The following is a 25,793-nucleotide window of genomic DNA, read 5'->3' on the forward strand; positions in this document are numbered from 1 at the left end:
TTCCAGAGGGGCTTGGTTAGGCAATTTTTCTTCACATAGTCTTAGGGCCTATCCACGTGGTCTCTGCACAGGCTTGTGGAGAGAGGGCTTCCTCACTTCATGGCGGCCTCAGGGCAGTTGTGCTGCTCACATGAAACTCAGGGCTCTGAGGGAGTGGCTAAGAGAACCAGGCAGGAGCTGTATTGCCTTCTGTGACAGTTTCAAGAGTCACATAAGCCTGGCCAGATTCAAGGGAAGGAAGCACAGAACCCCATCTCTCAATGGGAATAATATCAAAGTCCCACTCTGAGATATGGTTGTGGCCATCACTGGGAAATGCAGTCTGCTACAGTGGAGTCATCTGTTGCCCCCACATCCAGTGCACCAGAGCCTTTCTCTCAAATCTTTCTCGAATCTGTCCACTTCTCTATGTACCCCTGCCAACCACTAGTCCAAGCCATCATCATCCCTAGCTTATACCCCTTTGACTGCCTCCAAACCAGGGCCCCTGCTTCCACTTTTCTTTCCCTTCAATTCTTTCTCTTCTACAGCTACAGTGATATTTTTATAAAACAAATTTAACTGCACTCCCCATTGTTCTTAGAATAATAATAAAGCTGTCTTCAAGGCCCTGTGAGATCTGGATACTTTCTGCCTTCCAGACTTATCTTATCCCACTGTGCCCCTTGCTTTCCAATCTGCAACCCCATCGGTATTCTTTCAGGTCCTACATCCACCATGTTCTTTCCACCTCAAGGCCGTTGTACCTCCTATTTGCTCTGCTTAAAATACTTCCCCAGCCCCTTTCCTACCTCTCCGCGCTCCCTCCTCCCTTTCACCTCTTTAACTCCTACTCCTCCTGAAGAATGAGTCTTTGCAGATATAGTTAATATGGGGTCATACTGCATGGTGGTGGGGGGGGGAGCTAATTCAATGCTGGTGCCTTAATAAGAAGAGAGAAATGTAATTGAAATCTTACTCCCCTGCAGAGTAGAGAGGGAGTATGGCATGGTAGCTAGGAGCACAGACTATGGATTCCAACTTCCTGGCTCTAAATCCTGGCTCTACCATTTACTGGCTGTGTGACCTTGGGGACGTACCTAACCTCTCTGTGCCTCAGTTTTTTCCTTTGTAGAACAAGGATGGTAACAGTACCTGTCTCAAAGGATTGCTGTGAATGTTGGTGAGTTAACATAGGTCAAACACTTAGAAAAACGCCTGCCACTTAGTGCTAAATAAGCTTGGCTGGTAGTAGTTTGTCATCTTGTTGCATGCTCTTATAGGATAGTGCATTTCTCTTTTCTACCATTTGCTCAATCAGAGGCCAGATAATGGGATGTGAGGAGATGTTTCCTATTGTCTCCTAATCTATGACTTTAGACCCACAGCTGAGGATAAACGGGTGCTAAATATATTATGAACCTTAACCTGGGGTTCATGAACTTGGATGGAAAAAATTTACTCCTTTATTTTCATTGACCTCTAACTTAAATTAAGCATGTCTTTTGATCATGAATGTAGGCAATAAACTACAGTAGTGTTAGTAGGGCCTGCTACATTGTAACCAATAGAAGGCACAGATATTTCTATCTGATATCACACTAGAGTTGCTGCTGCAGATGTCTTGAATTATTGTTTGCACACATCATTACTCTGAAATTATGGAGGTTTTAGGCTTGCCACTAGAGCTTGTTATTTAATCCAGTATTAAAGAGGCATGTATATACTGTATCACATACTTGTCTTAATATTTTGATGACTATATTTCAATATAACTGGTCTTCTTTACAACTCTATTATATTTTACATTTACAAAGATTTTTCTGAGAAGAGTCTGTAGGATTCTCCAGATGGTCAGAGAAATCTACAACACAAAGAAAATTTAAGAATCCTGTTTTAAAGAAAGTAGCCAACAACTTGGGTGAAAAGCTCTTTTAAGGTGTATTAAGAGGTGAGTGCTTTCTTTGAGTCAGCCATAGTGCTGAGGACTTTACATATATCTTCATTTAATCCTCCCAACACCCTTAGAAGTAGGTGTTATTATTTATTCCCATTTTATAGATGAGAAAATTGAGGCTCAGAAGAGTAGGGATATTACCCAAGATCACAGGGTAGTATGTTAATGGCAAAGTCATATAAATCATTTGAGTCGGCTGGGTGCAGTGGCTCACGCCTGTAATCCCAACACTTTGGGAGGCTGGGTGGATCACGAGGTCAGAAGTTCGAGATCATCCCGACCAACATGGTGAAACCCCTTCTCTACTAAAAATACAAAAATTAGCTGGGCAGGGTGGTGCGAGCCTGTAATCCTAGCTACTCAGGAGGCTGAGGCAGGAGAATTGCTTGAACCCTGGAGGTGGAGGTTGCAGTCAGCTGAGATCACGCCACTACACTCCAGCCTGGGCAACAGAGCGAGATTCCATCTCAAAAAAAAAAAAAAAAAAAAAAAACCTTTGAGTCTTTGCCACTACCCTGCAAAGTAAGTACCTCGTACTTTCGTTTTACAGATGACGAAACTGAGACTCAAAAAGGTAGAGTCATTTTATTTCTCACTGTTAAGTGATATAGTCAGGATTTAAACCCATTTCTGTGAGACTACTAAGCCCACATGTTCCACTGTACCTGGCAGGGTTAATTACAGGTACCATGGAAATATAGCCTGGGAGAGCTGGTGGTTTATCAGATACCTTTCTATAGCATCCATCAGGATCAGGTAGTTTGGAAAGAAATTATTACTTTTACTGTTTTTGCTGTGGGGTGACAGAACTGTGCGGGAAATGTCTTTATGGATGTGAAATTCACGTCAGCATTTGGAAAACTCCATTAGCCACTATTGTCTAGACTAGGGAGTTAAAAGTAGGAAGCAAGACATAAAAGAATACATGGGTAGGAAGTTCTGTGTTGGCTCATGCTGAAACAGAAAGAATCAGTATTTTGAAACCATTAATGATGAACTTGGTAAGGATCAAAGTAGTCTCGTGACCTGTAAATCTAATGAAATGAAAATGAGGTAATGGTATGTTTTATAACTACGGAGGATCTGAGAAGCTGGAAATTATCTCAGCATGAATACTGTAAGAGAAGAGGGAACAATGGAAGCCATCTAGAAAAGAATCTTTATTCAGCTTTATTTATAGCAGGTATTCGTCTTGTCTTTCAATACAGGGATCACAAAGGAGTTTGTTTCACCTCGCTGGGTGTATGAAAATACAACAGTTGTCACAGTCCCTGCTGCTTCCTTCCATGGAACTTAGCACGTACAAAGGAGGGAAAGGTGGAGACCTATGATGAGGGGGATGAATAGCTCAGGCTGGGAGGGGAGACTGGAGGTAAGAGAGACTGGGGAGAAGAAAAGAACTAAGAGAGATTCTTTCCACCATTTCCCAACCCCCTTTCTCTAATTTTTTACTTTTTAAAAATATTTTTTTTTTACAGAGATGGGATCTCACTATGTTGTCCTTACTGGTCTCAAACTCCTAGGCTCAAGTGATCCTCCCTCCTTGGCTTTCCAAAGTGCTGGGATTACAGGTGTGAGCCACTGCACCTGGCCCAAACCCCTTTTCTCTAGACCTGAGCTATCTAACATAGTAGCTACCAGCTATATGTGGCTCTTTACATTTGATAAAAGTCAATACAATAAAACCCCCACTTTCTTCGTGGTACTAGCCACATTCCAGATGTTCAACAGGCACATGTAGCTAGTGGTAGCTACCATATTGAATGGCATAAATATACAACATTTACATCATCACAGAAAATTCTATTGGACAGTACAAATAAACACTCCAATCCACTTAGATGTTTAGGAGTATTTAAAGCCTAGGACAAGGGAAATCCCATGACTGTAACATCCCTGGCCCAAAGGATGACAGAGAATAGAGTCTTTGAAATGGGGCATAAGGGTCCCAGTTTCCTGGGTGACCATAGGCTAGCTACTTCTGTTCTCTAGAACTCAGTTTTCTAATATTAAAGAGCAATACCATTTTTTATTAGACATTATGTGAGAAAATCACATAGTTAACTTAGTCCTTATAATAACCATGTGAGCTCTTAGGCTCATTTCACAGAGAAGAAACTAGAAGTTAAGAATATGCTCAAGGACACACAGTCAGTAGCAGAATCAGATTTTGGGCCAGGCCTATGACTTCAGAAATTACACTTTTACTCATCAATCGATGCTGCCTCCTGCTGCTAGTTCCTCATTTGTAAATCAAAGTGCCTTTGCTGTATTCTCCCAGAAACAGAAACTGAGACAAAGATTTGAGTGCAAGTAGCAAGTAGTTTATTTGAGAGGTGACTCCGGGAAGAACTGATGGGGTAATGGGGAACTGAGACAGAGAGGAGAAGGAAGCCATTACAGGGTGGGGGAATGAGCAGTTACACGGGGGGCAACTGTGGCTTCACCTTGACTGGACAGACAGTGTAGAACACATATCTTTTAGTTATCCCAGCTGAGGGGAAAGGGAGCTGGGGCATTGATCCACCAACTCCTCATCTGTCATTAGTAGAAGGCTGCATTATCTCCAGCCCTTCTGGCCTGCCCTCTGAAGGGCTAAACATGCTCTTGTGGCCAAAAAATGCTCTGGGGCAAAAGGTCACAGGTGCTTGAGATAGGGGACAGGAAGAGTGGGAACAGTGAACACAGAAGGCCTGAAGGTGGAGTGCCAACAAGGTGCTACATGGGGATTGGATTAAGTCCTCTTTCTGCTCTAACCAATTAGTGGCTAGTGGTGCTAGTACTAGGTATTATTAGGTATTTTTACATCTTAAAACCTGAAAGCATAATGACTACAATATACCAGAGCAGGGATCCCCAACACCCGGGCCGTGGACTGGTACCAGTCCATGGCCTGTTAGGAACCGGGCACCCAGCAGGAGGGCTCACAGGCTGCAGGTGTACAGACACACGCACACAGGCTGCAGGTTTACAGACACACACGCACACAGGCTGCAGGTGTACACAGACACACACACAGGCTGCAAGTGCACACAGACAACACACGCACACAGTAATGCTGAGCTCTGCCTCCTGTCAGATCAGCGATGGCATTAGATTTTCATGAGACTGCGAACTCTATAGTGAACCGCGCAGGCGAGGGATCTAGGTTGCGTGCTTTTTATGAGAATCTAATGCCTGATGATCTGAGGTGGAACCGTTTTATCCAAAACCAGGAACTATCCTTCCCAACCCCTCTGTTCGTGGAAATATTGTCTTCCACAAAACTGGTCCCTGGTGCCAAAAAGGTTGGGGACTGCTGTACCAGAGCCTATCTGTAGAGGAGAGCCTGGAGATACAATTAGACATCTGAGCTGATTTTCAACGTGGATGACAGAGTAAAGGGTTAATATTCAAGCCTGGGATTTTGTCTAGTCCAATACTATAACCCCAACACGTGACCTAGTAAGTGCTCAATGCATATTAGTTGAGTGACTACATGATTGAATAAAGTTAATATGAAACAGACAATTTAATAGAAAATGGACAAAGGATATATACAGTTAGTTCACAGAGGGGAAGATCCAAATGGTTGATAAACATTTGATAGGATCCTCAACTTCCCTAATAATTGAGGAAATGTAAATAAATGCAGCAAAGAGATCTCTCTCTTCACCATCAAATGGTCAAATATTAAAATAAATGATAACATTTAGTACTGGGGAGAAGGCAGAGTAAAGGTCCCTTCAAACATATGAATTTCCCAAGGTTTTTGGAAAGTATCTTTAAAATATCTGTTAGCGTTTACAATATAAATACCCACAAATTCCTTCAAGAAATCTATTGTATAGAAATAAAAACACATGTGCCTAACCATATGTGTAAAAACATTGTTGCAGCCTGCTTTGCAGTAGAGAGAACCTGGATGCAACCTGAATGTACATCAACAGGAAAATGGTTAAATTGGTTGTGACAAGTCCACACCATGGAATCTTACACAATTATTTTAAAGAAAGAATGTGTACGATCTGTATCTACTAACCTGGAATTATTTCCATGATATATTATTAAGTGACAAAAATGATTGCAAAAAAAGATAGAGATTCCTTTTCTTATTAAATGAACAAATATATTCTTAAATGTGTAGACAGATATCTATCAGGCTATTATGGGGAGAGAGGTGTAAAGATAGATAAAGAAAAAAAAATACATGCCAAGGCGGGAGGATTACTTGAGTCCAGGGGTTTGAGGCTGCAGTGAGTTATGATAGTGCTACTGTACTGAAGCCTGGGTGACAGAGTGAGGCCCTGTCTCCAATAAGAAAAAATAGGAAAAGAAAAGAAAACAATAAAAATAGGAGTTTACAAAGGTGGAAATAATATACATGGTCTAATATTATAGGACAATGTAAAATAGATAATCTATTTATGATATCCCTTGGAAAGAAAAATCTGAAGGTCCCTATAGGCAAGGATTAAAAGGTGGCACATGCAAATGTACAAACCAAAATGCTGATTTGATTATCAGATGGGACTATGGATTTTTTGGTCTGTAATAAAGCGCCTGTTTCGTATTTATCTTGAGTGGGAAAGTCTCGATTACTCACTGGGCTATGGCTGCATGAAAAGATACAGAATTGTATCTCTTGATCCTGATTCCCAAAGTGCTTTTTTCTTTTCCCCAGCTAATTCACTGGGCAGAAGTTGCCTTCTAATGGGTCTTTCTTCAGGGTCTGGCATTTTTAAGGCAATCAGAATTTTGAGGATGTTTTCCCTGCATTATTGGGCCAAAAACTATCTGCCCTCTCTGGTTCTTATGTTTGGTGTGTGCCCAAAATTAGGAAGAGCAAGGGGAAAGGAGAAAAATGTCATCCTGCATAGAGAACAACAAGTTGTGCCGAGTGTTCTGAGGGAATATTGCAGGGCAGATGGATTGTTCCGGATGTTCAGGATGTGTACCCTTCTTGAGGGGAAGGAGGGCAGAAGGCTTGACAAGGAGGCCAAGGAGGCACAGAGTGTGGGTTGTAAGCCAAGTGTGGCCACTCTGATTCCTTTCCCAAGACTTTGAACTTTGAGGGAGTGATGCTCAAGTTCGGGGGCAGTTAGAGATTGTGTTCATTATCTATTGCTGGGAAAGAGGTTGACCTGAAACTTAGTGGCTTGAAACAAGAAAACATCTATTATCTCACAGTTTCTGTGGGTCAGGAATCCAGAAACAACTTAGCTGGGTGGTTCTGATTAGATCACCACTGGGATCAATGTGTCAGCTGGGGCTGAAGTCATATGAGGCTTGACTGCTGCGAGAGGGTCCACTTCCACTTCCACTTTCACTTCCTATGTGGTTGAGGGCTGGAAGCTTTGAATCTTTGCCATATGGACTTCTCCACAGGCTGCCTGAGTGCTGAGTGTCCTCATGACTTGGCAGACAGCTGCCTCCCCAGAGGGCCTGGAGACAGCGTGGGGGGTGAGGGAGAGGGGAGAGAGAGAGAGAGGAGAGAAGAGAGAGAAAGAAGAGAGACAGAAGAAAGAGAGAGAAAGGAGAGAGAGAAGAGAAGGAGAGAGAAAGGAGAGAGAAAGAGAAGAGAGAGAGAAAGGTGAGAGAAAGGAGAAAGAGAAGAGAGAGAGAAAGGTGAGAGAAAGGAGAAGGAGAGAGAGAACAGAGAAAGGAGAGAGAGAGAAAGAAGAAAGAAAAGAGAGAAGAGAAAGGAGAGAGAGAAAGTAGGAGAGAGAGAAGAGAGAGAAAGAAGACAGAGAAAGGAGAGAGAGAAGAGAAGAGAGAGAGAAGAGAGAGAGGAGAGACAGAGAGAAAGGAGAGAGAAAGAAGAGAGAGAAGAGAGAAAAAGAAGAGTGAGACAGTGCACACATAAGATAGAAGCCTCGGTCCTTTTATTTTTATTTAATTTTTTTTGTAGAGATGAATTATTGCTATGTTGCTCAGCTGGTCTAGAACTCCCTGCTTTAAGTGATCCTTCCTTCCTTGACCTCCCAAAATGTTGGAATTACAGGCACGAGCCACTGCACCCGACCTCAGCGGGTTTGTAACTTAACCTTGATGTGACCTGCACTCACTTCTGCTGGTTTCTGTTGGTCACACAGACCAACCCTGGTACAACAAGGAAGGGGACTACATAAGGGTGTGAAGACCAGGAGGTAGGGATTGTTGAGGGCTGTCTTGGAGGTAGGCTGGCACAGAGATGGTTTATAGAACTTTTCTGTGGCAGAGTCTCATCTATTCCCTGCCTCCTGTGGTTTTGCCTGGGTTCCTCCCTTGAGCCTTCCTGTTGGCTCTCTGGGCTGCCCAACACTCTTTCAATAGTGTCCTCTTTTATTTAAGTTCACCGCTACGTCTTCTCTTGTTTGCAAGGACAACTCTGATTAGAACAGGTGCTACAAGAGAGGACAGTGGTGAAGGAGGTGGGTGGGTAGTGGAGGAAACTCATTTTAGATAAGATGGTCAGGGAAGGCCTCTTTGAGGAGGCGCCACTTACCCTGAGACATGAATGGTGAGGAAGAGTCAGCAGATGAAGGGTGGGAGGAGGGGCGTTTTAGACAGAGGGGGCAGCATAGCCAAAGCTCTGCGGTGGGAACCGAGGTTGCCAATGGCCAGGTCATGCAGCCTCTTGAGGTCATAGTAAAGACTTGGATCCTTTCCCCTGCAAACAAAGCATCTCTTCTTCCAAACATCAGAGTCTGGGAGGGCTGAGGACCAGGCTCCAGGCCTCCTTGTGCGGGGATCAGATCAGCCGAGTAAGTGGCTTTAACCAGATAAGGATCAAGGCATTCTCTGCTTTGTTCTCCCATCTGTTTTGCTGGCTCTTGGGTTTTCCAAATTTCTGCTTGGGTTCTTTTCTGAGTTTCTTAGTTCCCTTTGATAAATTCCCACCTGATACTGGTGAGCTAAAGGGAAAGCTTTTTGTCCATGGTTAGGCCTGGGAATCCCAGCTAGAGAGCCCTGTCATCTTATGGAGATGGGCTGCTACCCAGGACGGTGTGGGAATGGGCAGGTGGGTCTGAGAGATCCCTTCAGCCTCATTACTCCATAGTTCTGCGTTTATTCAACAAATACCTGTTCAGCATCTGGCAGGTGTTCAGACTCTGTGTGGGTGTTAGGTTAAGAAGATAAAGGAGGCACTGTTCCTCCTCTCCACAATTCAAGTTAGAAGTGAGGGATGGCCTGATCCAAAGGTGATTGAGTGCAAATTCCTTGTTCCTTAGGAATCAGCAACATGGCTGGCCCACAGCCAAAGCCAACAGGTCCTCTGTACCCTGTATTCTAGGGAGCCAGATAGTTTCCCTCCAGGTTTACTAAAGGAGGCAGAACTCACTCTACACCCACAGCCAAAAATCCCAATTTCCTCTTCCTTGCCCATACAGCCATCTTGGGGAGGAAGGAGGTCCTTGGTTTTACTGAGTAGTCAGGTGTTCATAGGAGAAGGCAATTTCCTCCCTCCCTGTTAAGGGTGGGGTGGCGGAAATTCAAAGGAAGTCCCTCATGGAGACTGAGGGGTGACTGCAAGCATGGGGTGCTGGGATGCTGTTCCCTGATGGGTGGTGGACTGTGGGCAGTGGTCTGTGCCTATGTGAGCAGGGGAGAGGAGAGGTGAGAAGAGGGGCATTGTGGTGTAGCTGACTGGATGCGTGAGCTTCTCTAGGTCAAGTGGACATTGCAGTAATTAGCCTGGCTGGAGCACTTTTCTGGTGGCCTACTCAAGCAGGTTGACTGCTGGGCAAGAGGGTCAGGACAGTCGTAGGCCCCAGGTGGTGGGGTGAGGTAGGAGAGGTCAAGCCTGGGCTGGATGACCCTGTCAGAGAATTGTGCAGTGGAGAAGCCGCTAAGGAACTTACTCATTTGCCCATGAGAAACCATATATGGACACGGGGTTGGGGTGGGGGTGGTAGGGTATGTCTCCCAATCAGACCATCGCCCCACCTCCACCAAGTCCTTTTCCTCCTAGCAGGCAGGGTCGTGGCTCAAGTTAACTCTTGAATGAGTAAAAGAGAAGATAAAATGAGATTTAAATTGAGTTTGAGAATAAAGCTCTAAAGGATGGAGGTTTAACAACAGAAAGTGATCCAAAAGTAATGCAATCTGCCCAAAATGTCATTAAGGGATGGAAAAGGGAGATTCAACACAGCATGACTGAAGGCAGAGATTAGGGGAGAAAATCTTCATTATTATGCCCCACGGAGTTGAATCGCCTCAATACACTGGCTCCACAAGTAAACAGAATAATTGAAATACAGTATGGTTGGGCTAGAGTCTTGCTTGGGTAAAGCTGCCCCAGGTTCTGAGAGAGCACAGGGGGCTAGGTTGGTTTTTAGAGAGAGATTTCCAGAGGAGAGTCGCCTGAGATGGACCTTGAAGGGTGAGAAAGACTTGGCCAGGTGAAAGGAGAGTGGCAGTGGGAAGGGAGCTCTCCAGGCAGAGGTGACAGCACGGGACATCTGGGGAGTGGGGCTGGAGCATGAAGGGGAAGGCAGGAAGGATGCTTAGAGATGTACACCAGGAGGCCCATGGCCTTGCAGCTCTGTAAGCTTAAGGGGTGAGGGCCCTGGAAAGCCACTTTAAACCTTGGAGCAACACAATTGGATTTGCATATTAGACAGAACACTCTGGATGCCAGATTCTGGCAGTGCTGTGGACACTGGACCTCTAGGCATGCTCCTCACCCATTCACCTGGCACTGTGAACCCACCTCCCTACAAAGGCCATTTCATCTCTGTGTTTCCAAAATCCTGACTCCCTACTCTTTTGAATGTCCTTTGCTCCATTACTATTGCAGAACCCTTCATTGTTCTCTTTTTGATTGGCCTCCGAATATTGCCACTTTCCCTTAAATCATCTTCTCGCTTTCCTCCTCCAGCACACTCTTCTCAGCTCAACAAGATTCTAGGTCTTCTCTGGGCCTGTGCCCGCCAGCACATGCCTCCTCAGGATATGTATGTACTAAAATATCTTCCCTTTATCTTATCTGGTCTTCGCCCCATGGGGCAACCCAAAGGCTAACATTTATTCCTTCACACATTAATTTAAGCTGCTTTAATTGCTGCTATGATATGTTTTATATAATATAATTAATGTTTTAATTCTGTGTACTTGCTTCCCCAGGCAGTTTTGTGAAAGGCCCAATTTTGGAATCAAGCAAATAAAGAATAAGTAATGGCTGAAATCATTATAGTAACACCCCTCTCTCAAGGATTTAAAACCGTGCTTGTTTTTTTCAAAGTATGTTAAAAAGGGAAAAGATATTTTAATCTTCTCTTCATCCCGGGCATGTTTGGGTGGCTTTAACGGAGTTCCCTGGACTCTGATTTCAAGAGTTTCTGGCCTTTTGGTGTCTGACCACCATTCTCAAGAGGCCACTGCAGCTTGAGGTCTGTGTTGAGATTACCAGCTTCGCACCCACTGCCACCAACTCTTTTTCATGATGGAGGCTGTACTTAGGTTGAGAAGTTGCTGAACCCACTTATTCATTTATTCATTTATTCATTCATTCAGTACCCATATACTGATGTCCTATTATGTACCTAGGACTGGGATAGATCCAGTCCTGCCCTCAGGGAGCTCACAGTCAAATGGGACCAGGCAGAAGGAGTTATGGTCTGGCATGCTAAACGCTGTGGCAACATGGGGGAGGAGGCAGGGTGGGATAGAGTACCTACCTCTGTCTCAGGGAGTTGGGGAAGGTGTAAGGGCAGGCAACATTTAAACTGTTTAAGAAAGGAGAAGGAAAGGAAGGAAACATCAAGAGCAATGAGATAAACTGTAAGGAAAAAAGATCGTGTGTCTGGGAAGTGGGGAGAGGCTGAAGCCGGTGTGCATGGAAGGACATGGCAGGAAGTGAGCATAGAAAGAGAGGTTGGGGCTGAGTGAGGAAGGGTGTGCTCTGCCAGGATAAGGAATTTGGATCATCCTGAGGGTGCAGGGAAACCCAAAGAGGTTTTTATGCAGGAAAGTGTCCCAGTCGATCAGATCTGGAGTTTATCAAGAGAATCGCAGCAGTGTAAAGAGTTGCCTGGCACATAGTAGGTGCTCAATAAATCCTGTGGCATGAGGGAGGCTGTTGGGACAGTCCAGATGAAAGATGGCAGCCTGTGAATTAGGACAGTGGCAGAGGTGACAGAAGATAAGGGATGGATCCTAGAGACAGAATCCACAAGACTTGCAAATGTGCCCTTAACAGCAGAAGCCATGAGAATGGGGTTAGAAGCGTCCTCCCCTTCCATCCTCCCTGATCTGTGAGGTCTGGCCTCTTGGCCTGTTCCAGAAATTGAGAGCTTGGAGGGTCATCACCTCAACTGTTGTCTAGTTCAAGCTCCTAAGTTTTCCTTGGAGAAAAATTTAGGCCTAAGGGAACACAGTCCTTCAGAGGCAGAGGCTGCACCAGAACCCAGGTGTTCCATGCTGCAAAGCAGAGTGTTAACACTGGTTCAAGAACATCTTGAGGGCCGGGTGCGGTGGCTCATGCCTGTAATCTCCGCACTTTGGGAGGCCAAGGCAGGCGGATCACCTGAGGTCAGGAGTTTGAGACCAGCCTGGCCAACGTGGAGAAACCCTGTCTCTACTAAAAATACAAAAATTAGCTGGGCGTGGTGGCGCCAGCCTGTAATCCCAGCTGCTTGGGAGGCTGAGGCAGGAGAATTGCTTGAACCCAGGAGGCAGAGGTTGCAGTGAGCCAAGATCCCACCACTGCACGCCAGCCTGGGCGACAGAGCGAGACTCCGTCAAAAAAAAAACCCAAAAACCAAAAACCAACCAACCAAACAAAACACCCAAAAAACAAAACAAAACAACAAAACAAAAAAACAAAAGCACATCTTCAGAGTTCATGAACCCAGGAAATGTAGGCACAAGTGTGTGTGTTTCTGCAAAATGAGAGGGTCCCAAGTTTCCTAACATTCTTAAAGTGTTTTATGATGCCACAAAAGGCTGGCCCACTCTTTTTTTTTTTTTTTTTTGAGGTGGGGTTTTGCACTGTCGCCCAGGCTGAAGTGCAGTGATGTAATCATTGCAGTCATGGCTCAGTGCAACCTTGACCTCTTGGGCTCAAGCGATCCTCCTGCCTCAGCCTCCTGAGTAGCTGGGACTACAGCTGTTTGCCACCATGCCTGGCTAACTTTTAAAACTTTTTTTTTTTTTGGTAGAGATGGGGGTCTTGCCATGTTGCCAGGCTGGTCTTGAACGCCTGGCCTCAAGCAATCTCCCTTTTTGGCCTTCCAAAGTGTTAGATTACAGGCGTAAGCCACCGCGCCTGGCCCCCACCTTTATTTTTATTTATTTATTTATTTTTGAGACAGAGTCTCAGCCTGCACTCCAGGCTGGAGTGCAGTGGCACGATCTCGGCTCATTGCAATCTCTGCCTCCCCGGTTCAAGCGATTCTCCTGCCTCAGCCTCCCGAGTAGCTGGGATTACAGGCGAACGCCACTACATCCGGTTAATTTTTGTATTTTTAGTAGAGATGGGGTTTCACTATGTTGACCAGGTTGGTCTCGAACTCCTGACCTCAAGTGATCTGCCCGCCTCGGCCTCCTAAAGTGCTGGATTACAGGCGTGAGCCACCGCGCCCGGCCCCATTCTTAATAAATGCCTGTCTCCAGGTACTGGGTGGGAGGTGGGATGGAATGGAATGAGGTGAGGACGCATGGATGCGTGGATGCATGGATGAATGGATGCGAAGTTGAGACGACGCGCCCACACAAGGGAATTTCCTTTGAAAGAGAGTGAAATTCTGAGTTGGGAAACTCTTTTCCTTGAAACGCCTCCCCACACCCCAGCTGTGGCCTTCCCGTTTTCTGCGTGGTGGTGTGGGGGGAACTTCCTCAGGCCTCTCCGCAGTGGAGCCTCTTTCGGTTCTGCCAGGATACCTAGAGGCAGCGGAGACGGGGGCAGGGAGGGGAAAACCGTGAGGGTCCCTGTGGCAGGCCCCAGCACCCATGGAATCTGTCTCCGCTCGCAGGAAGCAGGCTAGCTCCTAGCCCGCCTCGGCTTGGCCTTTGTGGGACCTGGGGGCAAAGAAAAAGGGCTGTCTCTGGGACCATGCCTCCTCCCCTACCCAGCAAGATGCGTCCCTAAACTCCCGGGGGAATTAGACTTTTGGGAATGTTCTGGGGAAATCCCTGCGCGGTGAATTGCTGGGGGCTCCGCCCCCCGATAGGTGGGCCACGATTGGTCTTTGAAGACCCCGCCCCTTTCCTGGGCGGGGCCAAGGCTGGGGCAGGGGAGCCAGCAGAGGCCTCGCTCGGGCGCCCAGTGGTCCTGCCGCCTGGTCTCACCTCGCCATGGTTCGTCTGCCTCTGCAGTGCGTCCTCTGGGGCTGCTTGCTGACCGCTGTGAGTTGCTTTTGCCCCGACTCGACGGGAGTTGGGAGTGGGGAATGAAAAGGAAAGGGGAGGAAGACTTCGGGGAAGAGGCCTTCCTGGCTGATTTTTGTGGGGGCAGGAGGGTGGGTGGGAGCTGGGCAAGGTGCCCCTGCTCCTGGCTGAATGGGGTGGGCTGCCTCTCTCTTCTCCCGGGCTGGGGTCCCGGGAGCGGCCTACAGGGGCCGCTCAAGGAAGGCACTGGCTGCACAAGCGTGCCTAGACGGCCTGGATGGGTTTAGGGAGCCTCAGAGGCTGGCCACACAGAGACTGGTAGGGGGTTCAGAGGGCGGGAAGTGAGGCGAACCAAGGGAAGGGGCGGATCTGGCCCGTTTCCTGTCCCCTTCTTATTGTGGACAGATGCCAGCCTCTGTAAGTGGTTATCATCTCCTTGCCAGCTGGGGCTGCCTTCTTCCAGGGCATCTTGCGAGAACAAGAGATGGGTGCAGAGACCCAGGTACTTTTGTGAGAAGGCGAGGAGCTTTTAACATCGCCCTCCGCCCCGACCCCTATCTTGGGTGTTCCAACCTAGGAGGAATCCCCAGGGCTGTGCCTTTTTCTCCTGAATTTAAGATGACATAGGAGACCCCTGGGGGAGATGAACAGTTTATGGGACCCAATAAAGGGTTAGGAGACCAGAGTTCTGGTTGGCTCTGACCAGGGCTGGTGGTCAGAGGGCTGGAGAAACCAGGGGTTTCTCCAGGCACCAGAAGGGCTCAGAGCCAACGAAGCATATCTCCGGGATTTTCAGAAGCCTACACTTGACTCACTTTTTGTTTAAATGTATTTTTGTAGTTCCTCATTCTGGAGGCTGGGAATCCCCTAAGTACCTGGCTCCTTCATCCCAGCCCCTCTGGCCTCCCCCTACTTTAGAGGGCTGTAGATTCCCGCCTGAAGCATGGGCAGGAATGACCCATGGTATCAAGGAAAGCAAGGGAAGCAGCAAGGGAAGAGAGGGAGAGGGAGCCCTGCTTTGGTCCCAGAGCTTTCACTTTCACCTGAAGCAATGGCTCTTAGGGAGCAGGGAGGCAGGGGGCGGGGCAGAGCTGGAAAGAGGTAAAGGGGGGCCCTTGTGGTAGGAGTGGAGAAAGAGCCAGAGAAGGTGGGGTGAAGGGTGTGATCCAGGCTTCTCAAGAGCAGAGTTTGCCCTCATAACTCCCAACTTTGGCTCCAGGTAGAGGCTGGGCTGTGACAACAATGTCAGAAGCTATCTATTGAGGGCTTCTTGTGTGTCAGGCTCTGAGCCAAACACTGCCTGTCTTCTTTGATTTCTCACAACTCCCCCATTATACAGATGGGCAAATTGAGGCTCAGAAAGGGAGATTGTCTTGCCAAAGGTCTCATAGCTAGCTAATGGAAGAACCTGGTTGTGAATCTACATCTGCATGATTCCTGAGCCTGCCTCTCAGATAGTGAGAGTCTTCAAGCTCTGGTCCTGAGCTGTTTTGTGGCAGAAGGACCAGAACTACGGGGAGTGAGAACTGGGGATTGACAGATTTTTAGAGGAGAGTTTTATTTCTCATGTGTTTGAAGATGGTATCAAGGACTTTCCTATCTTTGGGAGTGTGGGAGCTCCACATTCACAGGACGGTGTCTTGTGATGAGCTGGTGGGGGGCAGTAGCCTTTTCTACTTCCTTTCCCATTTTGGGTAAGACACATTTCTGTAAGTAATTTGCTGAGATACCCAGGTTGAATGGCAGCCGCCAGTTAGGTAGGATTCTGAACAGCCAGCCAGGTAGCCGGGGTGCTGGCCATATATCATGCAAGCAGATACAACTGAATGATGATTAAAATTGCCATTTAATGAGCACCTACTATGTTCCCGACACTCTGCTAGGCCATATACATGTATTCTTTCTTATCTTCACAATCCAACCTGCAGGGCAGGCATTATTAGTCCCATTTTAGAGATAGGGAAACTGAGGCTAAGAGAAGCAAAATAACTAGTAAGTGTTACAAAATCAGGACTGGAGTCTAAAGCTGTCTGACTCTCAAACTTGTGTTCTTTTCCCTGGCTGTTCCCAAAATGTGGGACGATTTTAAGGAGCACATAGACCTAGAATTAAACATACACTCACTTTACAGTTCTTTTAAAAATCCTTCTAATTTTTTCAAAGAGGAAGTCTCTGGAGCTAGAATAGAGTTAATGCCTCTCAAAGGCTTGCTAATCCTCCTTTTAAAACAAAAATCAGGAGCAGGCCTGGGGTGGAGGGCCTTCAGCAAGCAAAGCAACCAGCTAGGTTTTAATAACTTTGTTTTGTTTCCCCAGAATTTATTTTTAGGGTTACCTTTTATTTATGAGAAGTGATACTGGTTCTTGTCTCTTGGCAATGATGTGAGGTTTACATTTAAAGTAAATGTACTGGCCAGGCATGGTGGCTCACACCTGTAATCCCAGCACTTTGGGAGGCCAAGACGGTCAGATCACTTGAGGTCAGGAGTTTGAGATCAGCCTGGCCAACATGGTGAAACCCCATCTCTACTAAAAATACATAAATTAGCCGGGCATAGTGGTGCACATCTGTAATCCCAGCTACTCAGGAGGCTGAGGCTGGAGAATTGCTTGAACCCGGGAGGTAGAAGTTGCAGTGGGCTGAGATGATGCCACTGCACTCCTGCCTGGGCGATGGAGTGAGACCCTGTTTCAAAAAATAAAATAAAATAAAATAAAAGTATTGAAATTAACAATAAGTAATTAATAGCATGGGTAGTACCTGGATGTAGTAAAATGGTGAGGATGAAACACAAGTTGATGGAGAGAGGGAGCATTGAGACCTGAGTCCGAATGAGAACTGTGAGACTCTGGGCAAGTGACCCTCCTCTTTGGTGCTCAGTCTCAACTATCTGTAAAATGAAAGTGTGAGTTTACCCTTCCAGCTTTACATTCTAGCCTTTTATGAGGGAAGGGCTGGATGAACAGATGATGAGGAGTTGGAGGAAGAAAACATGATGGGCTTTGGAAAGGAGCAGGAAGGGAAGCAGAATAGGAGGAAGAGGCCAAGTGCTAAACATAGCCCCAAACAGCACTGGGGCCAGCTGAAGTCAACTAGCTTCAGGACTCCAGGGGAGCTGCTGGAGTCCCCATATCCTATGGGATCTTTGGGAAGAGGAATGACTCAGGCATCAAGCCCCAAAGAATTCTGTTCAGTTCAGAGAATATTGTGAGTTTCCAGTACCATTGCTTTGTAAAAATACCAGAATGATTCTCTGGGTGCGATTATAATCATCTCAGTTGACAATTTACTTGAAATCAAACATGCCAAATATCATGCAGGTTCCACTTTCTGTTTTGACTTGCACTTCAGTTTGCAGCCTCTGTCCTGGATGACTTTTACCTTTCTGCTGAATAAGTTGCAGTGGAGATTTCAAGATCCCTTCAAATTGCACAATTCTGTTTTTAGGTCCATCCAGAACCACCCACTGCATGCAGAGAAAAACAGTACCTAATAAACAGTCAGTGCTGTTCTTTGTGCCAGCCAGGTGAGATGCCAACCCTCTAGCCCCATCATGGAGTCCCCCTTTGCTTTGGTGGCAGACGCAGACCCCGTATGTTAACTGTAAACTCAAATCTGAAACGACCCACTTCCCAGCCCTGCTTCACTGTCAGAATGTTCTGGTTCCCTACCAGGTAAACCTCTGTCTACCCTGAACTAGGGATCCCAGCTTCTCCATCTTCCTCACCTGACTATGAAGGGTCCAAGACTTTCATCTGTGAATCCCCTACCCTAAAGCCTGGCCTGATCATTGTGTGGTTAGTGTGTGACTCATGGAGTTGGCCAGAGCCCTCCCTCATTTCCTGATGTTTTCCAGGACAGAAACTGGTGAGTGACTGCACAGAGTTCACCGAAACAGAATGCCTTCCTTGCGGTGAAAGCGAATTCCTAGACACCTGGAACAGAGAGACACGCTGCCACCAGCACAAATACTGCGACCCCAGTGCGTGGGCTGTTGGGAAAGGGACGCTTGGGAGCCGGGCTGATATTCCCGACAATGCAGCCATTCTAATTTTATGTAGCCAGGATCTGTTCTGATTGGTTGGAGTCCAGGCTGTACTGGTCATTAAATGATTTGATTGCCATCTCTACTTGGAAGAGGGTCTGAGGAAGAAAGAGCAGGCAATGTGGGGAGTGAGGCTCAGAGCATGGCACAGCAGGGGGTTCCCATCCTTCCTGCCCTTCTCTTCTCAGACCTAGGGCTTCGGGTCCAGCAGAAGGGCACCTCAGAAACAGACACCATCTGCACCTGTGAAGAAGGCCGGCACTGTACGAGTGAGGCCTGTGAGAGCTGTGTTCTGCACCGCTCATGCTCACCCGGCTTTGGGGTCAAGCGTATTGGTAAGTGGCTCATCTGGGAATCAGTTTTGGAGGGGGACAGAGGAGCTTAGGGCCCAAGGTGAGGGGCTGGGCAGTGGGCACTTAGCCCCAGCGGCAGAGGAAGCAGAGGCTCCAACCTATGTTGGTATCTCCACTGGAGTGAGCTGCAGACGGGACCTTGTTTATTCTGCCTTCTGCCATGGGGATCTGCCTTTGAAGGGCAATGGGAGAAGTCCTCCTGGGGACTGCAGCTGTCAGGGGCAGTACCACATCGGGGGAAGAGTGCTCAAGGCAGGAGCTCTTCCTGTCCTGCCTGGCCACTGGCTGCCTTGTGAGCCAGACAGGTGGTCCACTGTGATGGTTAATGTCCCCCTCCCCACCCACTCCCAGCTACAGGGATTTCTGATACCATCTGCGAGCCCTGCCCAGTCGGCTTCTTCTCCAATGTGTCATCTGCTTTCGAAAAATGTCACCCTTGGACAAGGTATAAGCACTCATCCCTTGTGTTTCCTGCTCTAAGAGTGGCATGGAGCTGCCTCCATTCTCTCCAGCCACCTGTCCTGTCCCTGCTCCCAGAGGTCCACACACACTCATGTACTTGTGAAGCATCTGCAGAGTGGCCTCATGGCCAACCAGACAGGCATGTTTCCACATTTTTCTTGCCTGCTCTCTTTGAGGTAATAGACACTGTTGATCTCTCGCTTCATGAGCGCCTCCTATCTTGGGGGTATTGGGACACTTATCTTAGCTTTCCTTCTGCCCCTCCTGCTTCTCCTCAGTTTTCCTCGTCTTGCTTTCACGTTACCTGGCTTTCTAGGGCTTTCTGGGCTCTGGGTGCTCACCCTGAGGGCCTCCCTCTCTTACCTCCAACTCCAGACCCACACCAGGTCCTGCCACTGGCTGTCTACATGTTTTGGGAACTTACTCACTGTCTCCACTGTTGTCACTTTAGTTTGGGCCTCATCACTGTGGTCTGGGTGATGCCTTTTCTGCTTCCTGGCCTCCCTGCCTCTGGTCTCTCCCCTTCTGCTGGTTCTGTCTCCATCCTCTTGCCAACATGAGCGTTCGACAGTTTCTTTCAAATCATGACACTCTCCTATTTGAGATGCTTCCTGTCTGTCTGTTGGAACTAAGACTCCTTAGCATGGCACCCGACCTTCCTGTTGCATTTCCTGCTCTCTTTCCTGCATTGCATAGCTTCATGCTACTTGCAATCCTCTGAACACACTGTTCATTCTCTTCCATCAAACTCATCTGCCTGGAATACCTTAAACATGGGCCCCAGGCCAGGCGTGGTGGCTCATGCCTGTAATCCTAGCACTTTGGGAGGCCAAGGTGGGTGGATCACTTGAGGTCAGGAGTTCAAGACCAGCCAGCCCAACATGGTGAAAACCCATCTCTACTAAAAATACCAAAAAACTAGCTGGATGTGGTGGTGGGTGCCTGTAATCCCAGCTACTCGGGAGGCTGAGGCAGGAGAATCACTTGAACCCGGAAGGTGGAGGTTGCAGTGAGCCGAGATCGCGCCACTGCACTCCAGCCTGGGCAACAGAGTGACATTCTGTCTCAAAAAACAAACACCTGCCCCATTAACTTTTTGCATTTGATTTTTAAAAATGGGCAAGATGGGCACATGGGACAGAAGGCACGAAAGAGCAAAAGTGATGTCTTTCTCCCATCCCTGCCCCTTAGCCTCCCAGTTCTTTCTGGAGGGAGCCATTGTTCCTTGCATATCCTTCCAGAGATTCTACATATAAACAAACCAACACACACACACACACACACACACACACAAACACACACAAACACACACAAAATTTCCCTCCTTTTACTTTTGCACAAATAGGAATATACCATATACACTTTATTTGTTAACTGTCTGCCTTTCCCTAATAGATTGAAAATTGAAATGTAGAGACTTGGCCTTTTTTTTTTTCTTCCATTGATACATCCCCTATACCTGAAACAGTACCTGACGCATGGTAGGTACTTAAATTTTTACTGATAAATGTTGACTGATAACTGGAGGCACCAGTGGTATAGTTTTTATTTTATTTTATTTTATTTTATTTTTGAGACGGAGTCTCACTCTGTCGCCCAGGCTGGAGTGCAGTGGCGCGATCTCGGCTCACTGCAAGCTCCGCCTCCCAGGTTCACGCCATTCTCCTGCCTCAGCCTCCTGAGTAGCTGGGACTACAGGCGCCCACCACCATGCCCAGCTAATTTTTTTGTATTTTTAATAGAGACAGGGTTTCACCATGTTAACCAGGATGGTCTCGATCTCCTGACCTCGTGATCCGCCTGCCTTGGCCTCCCAAAGTGCTGGGATTACAGGCGTGAGCCACTGTGCCCGGTCACCAGTGGTATAGTATTAATGGAATCAGTGCATTGGCTTACATATCTGATTACAGCTCAGTAAGTGTGTGACCCTCACTGAGCCTCAGTCTCCTCATCTGAAAAATGGGAATGACCTTCATTTCACAAGGCTTGAGCTAAAAACATGTAAAGTGTATTGTAAATTCCTGAATGCTCTACTCATGTAAGACTAAAGTAGGCCGGGCATGGTGGCTCACATCTGTAATCACAGCACTTTGGGAGGCCAGGCGGGCGGATCACAAGGTCAAGAGATCGAGACCATCCTGGCTAATATGGTAAAACCCTGTCTCTACTAAAAATACAAAAATTAGCTGGGCGTGGTGGCGCACGTCTGTAGTCCAAGCTACTCGGGAGGCAGAGGCAGGAGAATCACTTGAACCTGGGAGGTGGAGGTTGCAGTGAACTGAGATCACGCCACTGCATTCCAGCCAGTCTGGCGAAAGAGTGAGACTCTGTCTCAAAAAAAAAAAAAAAAAAAAAAAAAAAAAAGACTAAAATACGTGGTTTCTTCAAAGCTTCTCTCTCTCCCACCTTAGATGATTTTTCCTTTGCAATGTCCTGTGTCCATTCCTCCCCACTCCTCCTGGGGCCACCTGGACCAGGTCTTCATCGTCTCATATCTATATGCTTGCTGTGTCTCCTGGCTGGCCACTCTTCTGTAATTTCTCCTCCTCTGAGCTCTCTGGGCAGCTGAATCCTTTCAGTAGTGAAGTTGCCTGGTTGGATGCTGATGAGACTGACCAGCTGAATCCAGTCGAAAACTTCACACTTGGCAGTGATCTGGTTCTAAAGACACAATTTTCCATAGTTTCCTAACACCATCCTGCAAGCCACCTGCCTGATTTCCCCACATCACATCGTCCCACTTAGCGGGACTGCACTGCTGATCCAAATTTTACATCCTTTAGGGCCCACTCAGGTCTTATGTCCTCAGGGAAGTCTTTCTGGAAGACCCTTAAATGAGAGGTTCTCAACAGGGGCAGTTTTGCTCCCTGTGGAACGTTTGCCAATGTCTGGACACATTTCATTTGTCACAAACGGAGAGGGGGATGCTACAGGGATCTGGCGGATAGAGGCCAGGGATGCTGCTGAACATCTGCAATGCATAGGACAGCCCACCCCCACCCCTACACCCCCAGTAAATAATGATCCAGCCCAAGCGTCACTGGTGCTGAGGTTGAGTAACCTTATCTTAAGCTGAACTCATCATCTCTCCATTCCAGGCTTGGTGGATTCTGTCTCCTCTGAACCATTCCCATCTCACTTTAGCCTACCTAGATCACAAAGCTTGGCACTCATTATAGACTCCCCTATGTATTACTGCTTCAAGATGTGCAAGAATCTTTTCTCTGCACTTTTAAGTTCTGTAAAAAGAGTCTGTGTCATTCCTATAATAACCAGCAAAGGATGTTGCACGTATTGCGTGCTCAGTGAACCTGGATTTGTTGATTGTTGACTGACTCACTCTAGAGTTGGAAATCTTATACTTGGCGAAACTTAATATCTCTTTCTTTCTCTGTGTGTGTGCATTTGTGCACGTGTCTGTGCATAGCTGTGAGACCAAAGACCTGGTTGTGCAACAGGCAGGCACAAACAAGACTGATGTTGTCTGTGGTGAGTCCTGGACAATGGGCCCTGGAGAAAGCCTAGGAAGGTGGGAACTGAAGGGGGAGATGAGGCACACAGGAACACTGGGTGGGAAAAGGGGGAGGGGAGGCAGTTTGGGGGTGTGGTATCACAGCTCTGCCACTTATCTTGGAGAAAGCCTAGGAAGGTGGGAACTGAAGGGGGAGATGAGGCACACAGGAACACTGGATGGGAAAAGGGGGAGGGGAGGCAGTTTGGGGGTGTGGTATCACAGCTCTGCCACTTATCTTGGGAGCCTGGGCAAATCACTTCCCCTCTCTTAGCCTCAGTTTCTTCATCTGTAAAATGGGATGATAACAGCACTTCCTTAGTAGGTTTTGATTTTAGAGTGAGGAGGTTGGCCTACAGCAAAGATCAGATAATGTAAATCAGTGAAAAAGGTCAGGGGCAAGAAAAATACATTCTCTTTGCTTTTTCTCAAAATGTACTTTCCTCTTTGTAGGGCTGGGACTAGAATGAGGTGAGCAAGGCACTTTCCCTCGGGTGCAATATTTAAGAAGGTGCCATAAAAGTGTAGTAATCAAGGTAAATTCATTTTGATGCAGTATTTTAAAAACTAAAAATTAATGCAAAGAAATCCATGATGAGCAAGATAGCAACATTTTAAATAAAGAACAGGATCCGACCCTGTGTTTGCATAACCCTGCCTCACTCACCTCACCCTAATCCTGGCCCTGGTTCCAATAAAACGAATAGGCAGCCAGCCTGCAGGCCGTAGTTTGCTGACTTGGTGTCTGCCTGATGATTTTCAAAATATGGCATTAAAAGAGTGTTTACTTTGATGACTGAGTTTTTTGGACATCCTTTTCAACTTTGTCCTGAAACAATTTCATCCCTTGCCTCACCCTAGTCTTCGCCCTGCCTTTTGGTCTTTCTTTTATTTTCCCACTTTGAAAAAAAAATTTGGCATGAGAAATACTTTACCTTTCCCCTCCACTCTTCTATACCAAAAACAACATGCAGACATGAATCATGCTAGACCTCAGCATTGGGCAGAGAGCAGGGAGTGACGGGGAGCATGGTGAGCAGGTGGTGACAGCCACTGCCACCACTCGCTTCTAGATGGTTCCCAGGTGGGGAGGCTGCCGACTGGAACCCAATCTTCCCAGTTTGTAAGAGAAATCAGATGTCTAGGTTTTAATATGTGATCTCCCAGTTTAAAAATGTCCGCAAATATTTCCAAACATTAAAAAAATGTTCTGGCTCCTTTAAAGACATCTGCCAGCCACATTTCCCCAAGGGCCGCGGTTTGAACCCTCTGATGTAGATGAGCTCTGACATTGGAGGATTCTGGAGTCTGACAAGTCACAGCAGGTTGAGGGTAGGGAGAAACTGCAGGTGAGAGGTACATGCTGAAGTCCTGATTTCTCCAGGTCCCCAGGATCGGCTGAGAGCCCTGGTGGTGATCCCCATCATCTTCGGGATCCTGTTTGCCATCCTCTTGGTGCTGGTCTTTATCAGTGAGTCCTCAGGTGGGGAGGTGATGGGGGAGGGAGGGGAGACCACCTCTTTCTTATCTGGCCTCTCCAACTCAACTCCCCATCCTTTTTTTTTTTTTTCCTCTAGAAAAGGTGGCCAAGAAGCCAACCAATAAGGTAGGTCACCCCTGAGAACCGGGACAGAGTTTTGACGAATTGGGAAGATGGCCTCACGGTTGCCTATGGGGCAGTAAAACTGATTCACAGTCTGTCCCTGCAGCCAGTGGGGTGACAGCAGATTTGGGGACTCTCACCCCCACCCACCATGCTCCTTCCATCCAGAGCTCAATCCCCCACAGAACTGCCCCTGGCACCACTGGCAGAGCCTAACACTGGCTGTTCTTCACTCCTTTCCTGGCATTCAACGCGTGGGGAGCTGCATCTTTGGGCCTTGAGGCTGGGTCAAATGGGTGGGAGCAAATGTGGCAGCCCCTTAAGCCCACTGGCTCCCACTCTGGAAGCTCTTCGTCGCCCTTGGTGTGGCCAGCAGGGGGCAGGAGGCGCCCGAGGAATCAGCACTGACCCGCCGTCTGGGAAAGGGAAGAGGGCTTGGGGAAGGGATCCGCTTCCCAGGGAGGGGCTCCTCAGAGGCACAGCTGCCCCTGTTGCTGGGGGTGACCTCACACCTTGCCTTTACAGGCCCCCCACCCCAAGCAGGAACCCCAGGAGATCAATTTTCCCGACGACCTTCCTGGCTCCAACACTGGCGCTCCAGTGCAGGAGACTTTACATGGATGCCAACCGGTCACCCAGGAGGATGGCAAAGAGAGTCGCATCTCAGTGCAGGAGAGACAGTGAGGCTGCACGCACCCAGGAGTGTGGCCACGTGGGCAAACAGGCACTTGGCCAGAGAGCCTGGTGCTGCTGCTGCTGTGGCGTGAGGGTGAGGGGCTGGCACTGACTGGGCATAGCTCCCCCCTTCCGCCTGCATCCCTGCAGTTTGAGACAGGAGACCTGGCACCGGATGCAGAAACAGTTCACCTTGAAGAACCTCTCACTTCACCCTGGAGCCCATCCAGTCTCCCAGCTTGTATCAAAGACAGAGGCAGAAGTTTGGTGGTGGTGGTGGGGGGGTATGGTTTAGTAATATCCACCAGACCTTCCGATCCAGCAGTTTGGTGCCCAGAGAGGCATCATGGTGGCTTCCCTGCGCCCAGGAAGCCATATACACAGATGCCCGTTGCAGCATTGTTTGTGATAGTGAACAACTGGAAGCTGCTTAACTGTCCATCAGCAGGAGACTGGCTAAATAAAATTAGAATATATTTATACAACAGAATCTCAAAAACACTGTCGAGTAAGGAAAAAAAAGCATGCTGCTGAATGATGGGTATGGAACCTTTTTAAAAAAGTACATGCTTTTATGTATGTATATTGCCTGTGGATATATGTATAAATACAATATGCATCATATATTGATATAACAAGGGTTCTGGAAGGGTACACAGAAAACCCACAGCTCGAAGAGTGGTGACATCTGGGGTGGGGAAGAAGGGTCTGGGGGAGGGTTGGTTAAAGGGAGATTTGGCTTTCCCATAATGCTTCATCATTTTTCCCAAAAGGAGAGTGAATTCACATAATGCTTATGTAATTAAAAAATCATCAAACATGTAGAAAGAAAAACGGGGGCGAACATGCTGGGTGACATGAGCTGTTTAACCTGCTGTCAGGCTCATGGAATGAGGGCATTTTCTGTAGATAAATAA

General features: G+C 47.4%; 1 protein-coding gene across 6 annotated transcripts; it reads left to right on the forward strand.

Annotated features, from left to right (window-relative positions):
- The first annotated feature begins 14,091 nt into the window (after positions 1–14,091).
- CD40 (CD40 molecule) lies at positions 14,092–25,459 on the forward strand. 6 transcript variants are annotated; one of them, XM_054541857.2, is made up of 9 exons: positions 14,092–14,245; positions 17,675–17,753; positions 18,084–18,209; positions 18,461–18,607; positions 18,977–19,070; positions 22,515–22,616; positions 23,983–24,069; positions 24,181–24,204; positions 24,727–25,459. In XM_054541857.2, exons 1-9 carry the CDS (start codon positions 14,195–14,197, stop codon positions 24,986–24,988), a joined length of 972 nt encoding a protein of 323 aa, XP_054397832.1. In that variant the 5' UTR covers positions 14,092–14,194; the 3' UTR covers positions 24,989–25,459. The 6 variants fall into 6 exon arrangements, with proteins under 6 accessions (XP_054397832.1, XP_024094927.1, XP_024094928.1 ...); XM_024239159.3 differs by having other exon boundaries at positions 22,515–22,576; positions 23,983–24,081; positions 24,176–24,204; XM_024239160.3 differs by having other exon boundaries at positions 22,515–22,576; positions 24,176–24,204.
- The last annotated feature ends 334 nt before the right edge of the window (positions 25,460–25,793 follow it).

This window comes from Pongo abelii, chromosome 21 (genome assembly GCF_028885655.2).
Source record: "Pongo abelii isolate AG06213 chromosome 21, NHGRI_mPonAbe1-v2.0_pri, whole genome shotgun sequence".
NCBI lineage: Eukaryota > Metazoa > Chordata > Mammalia > Primates > Hominidae > Pongo > Pongo abelii.

Coding starts and splice junctions, on each gene's coding strand:
- CD40 (XM_054541857.2), top strand. CDS start 14,195: ATGGTTCGTCTGCCTCTGCAGTGCGTCCTCTGGGGCTGCTTGCTGACC. Junction 18,210..18,460: donor GCACAAATACTGCGACCCCA/GTGCGTGGGCTG, acceptor TTCTCTTCTCAG/ACCTAGGGCTTCGGGTCCAG. Junction 22,617..23,982: donor CCTGGAGAAAGCCTAGGAAG/GTGGGAACTGAA, acceptor TGATTTCTCCAG/GTCCCCAGGATCGGCTGAGA.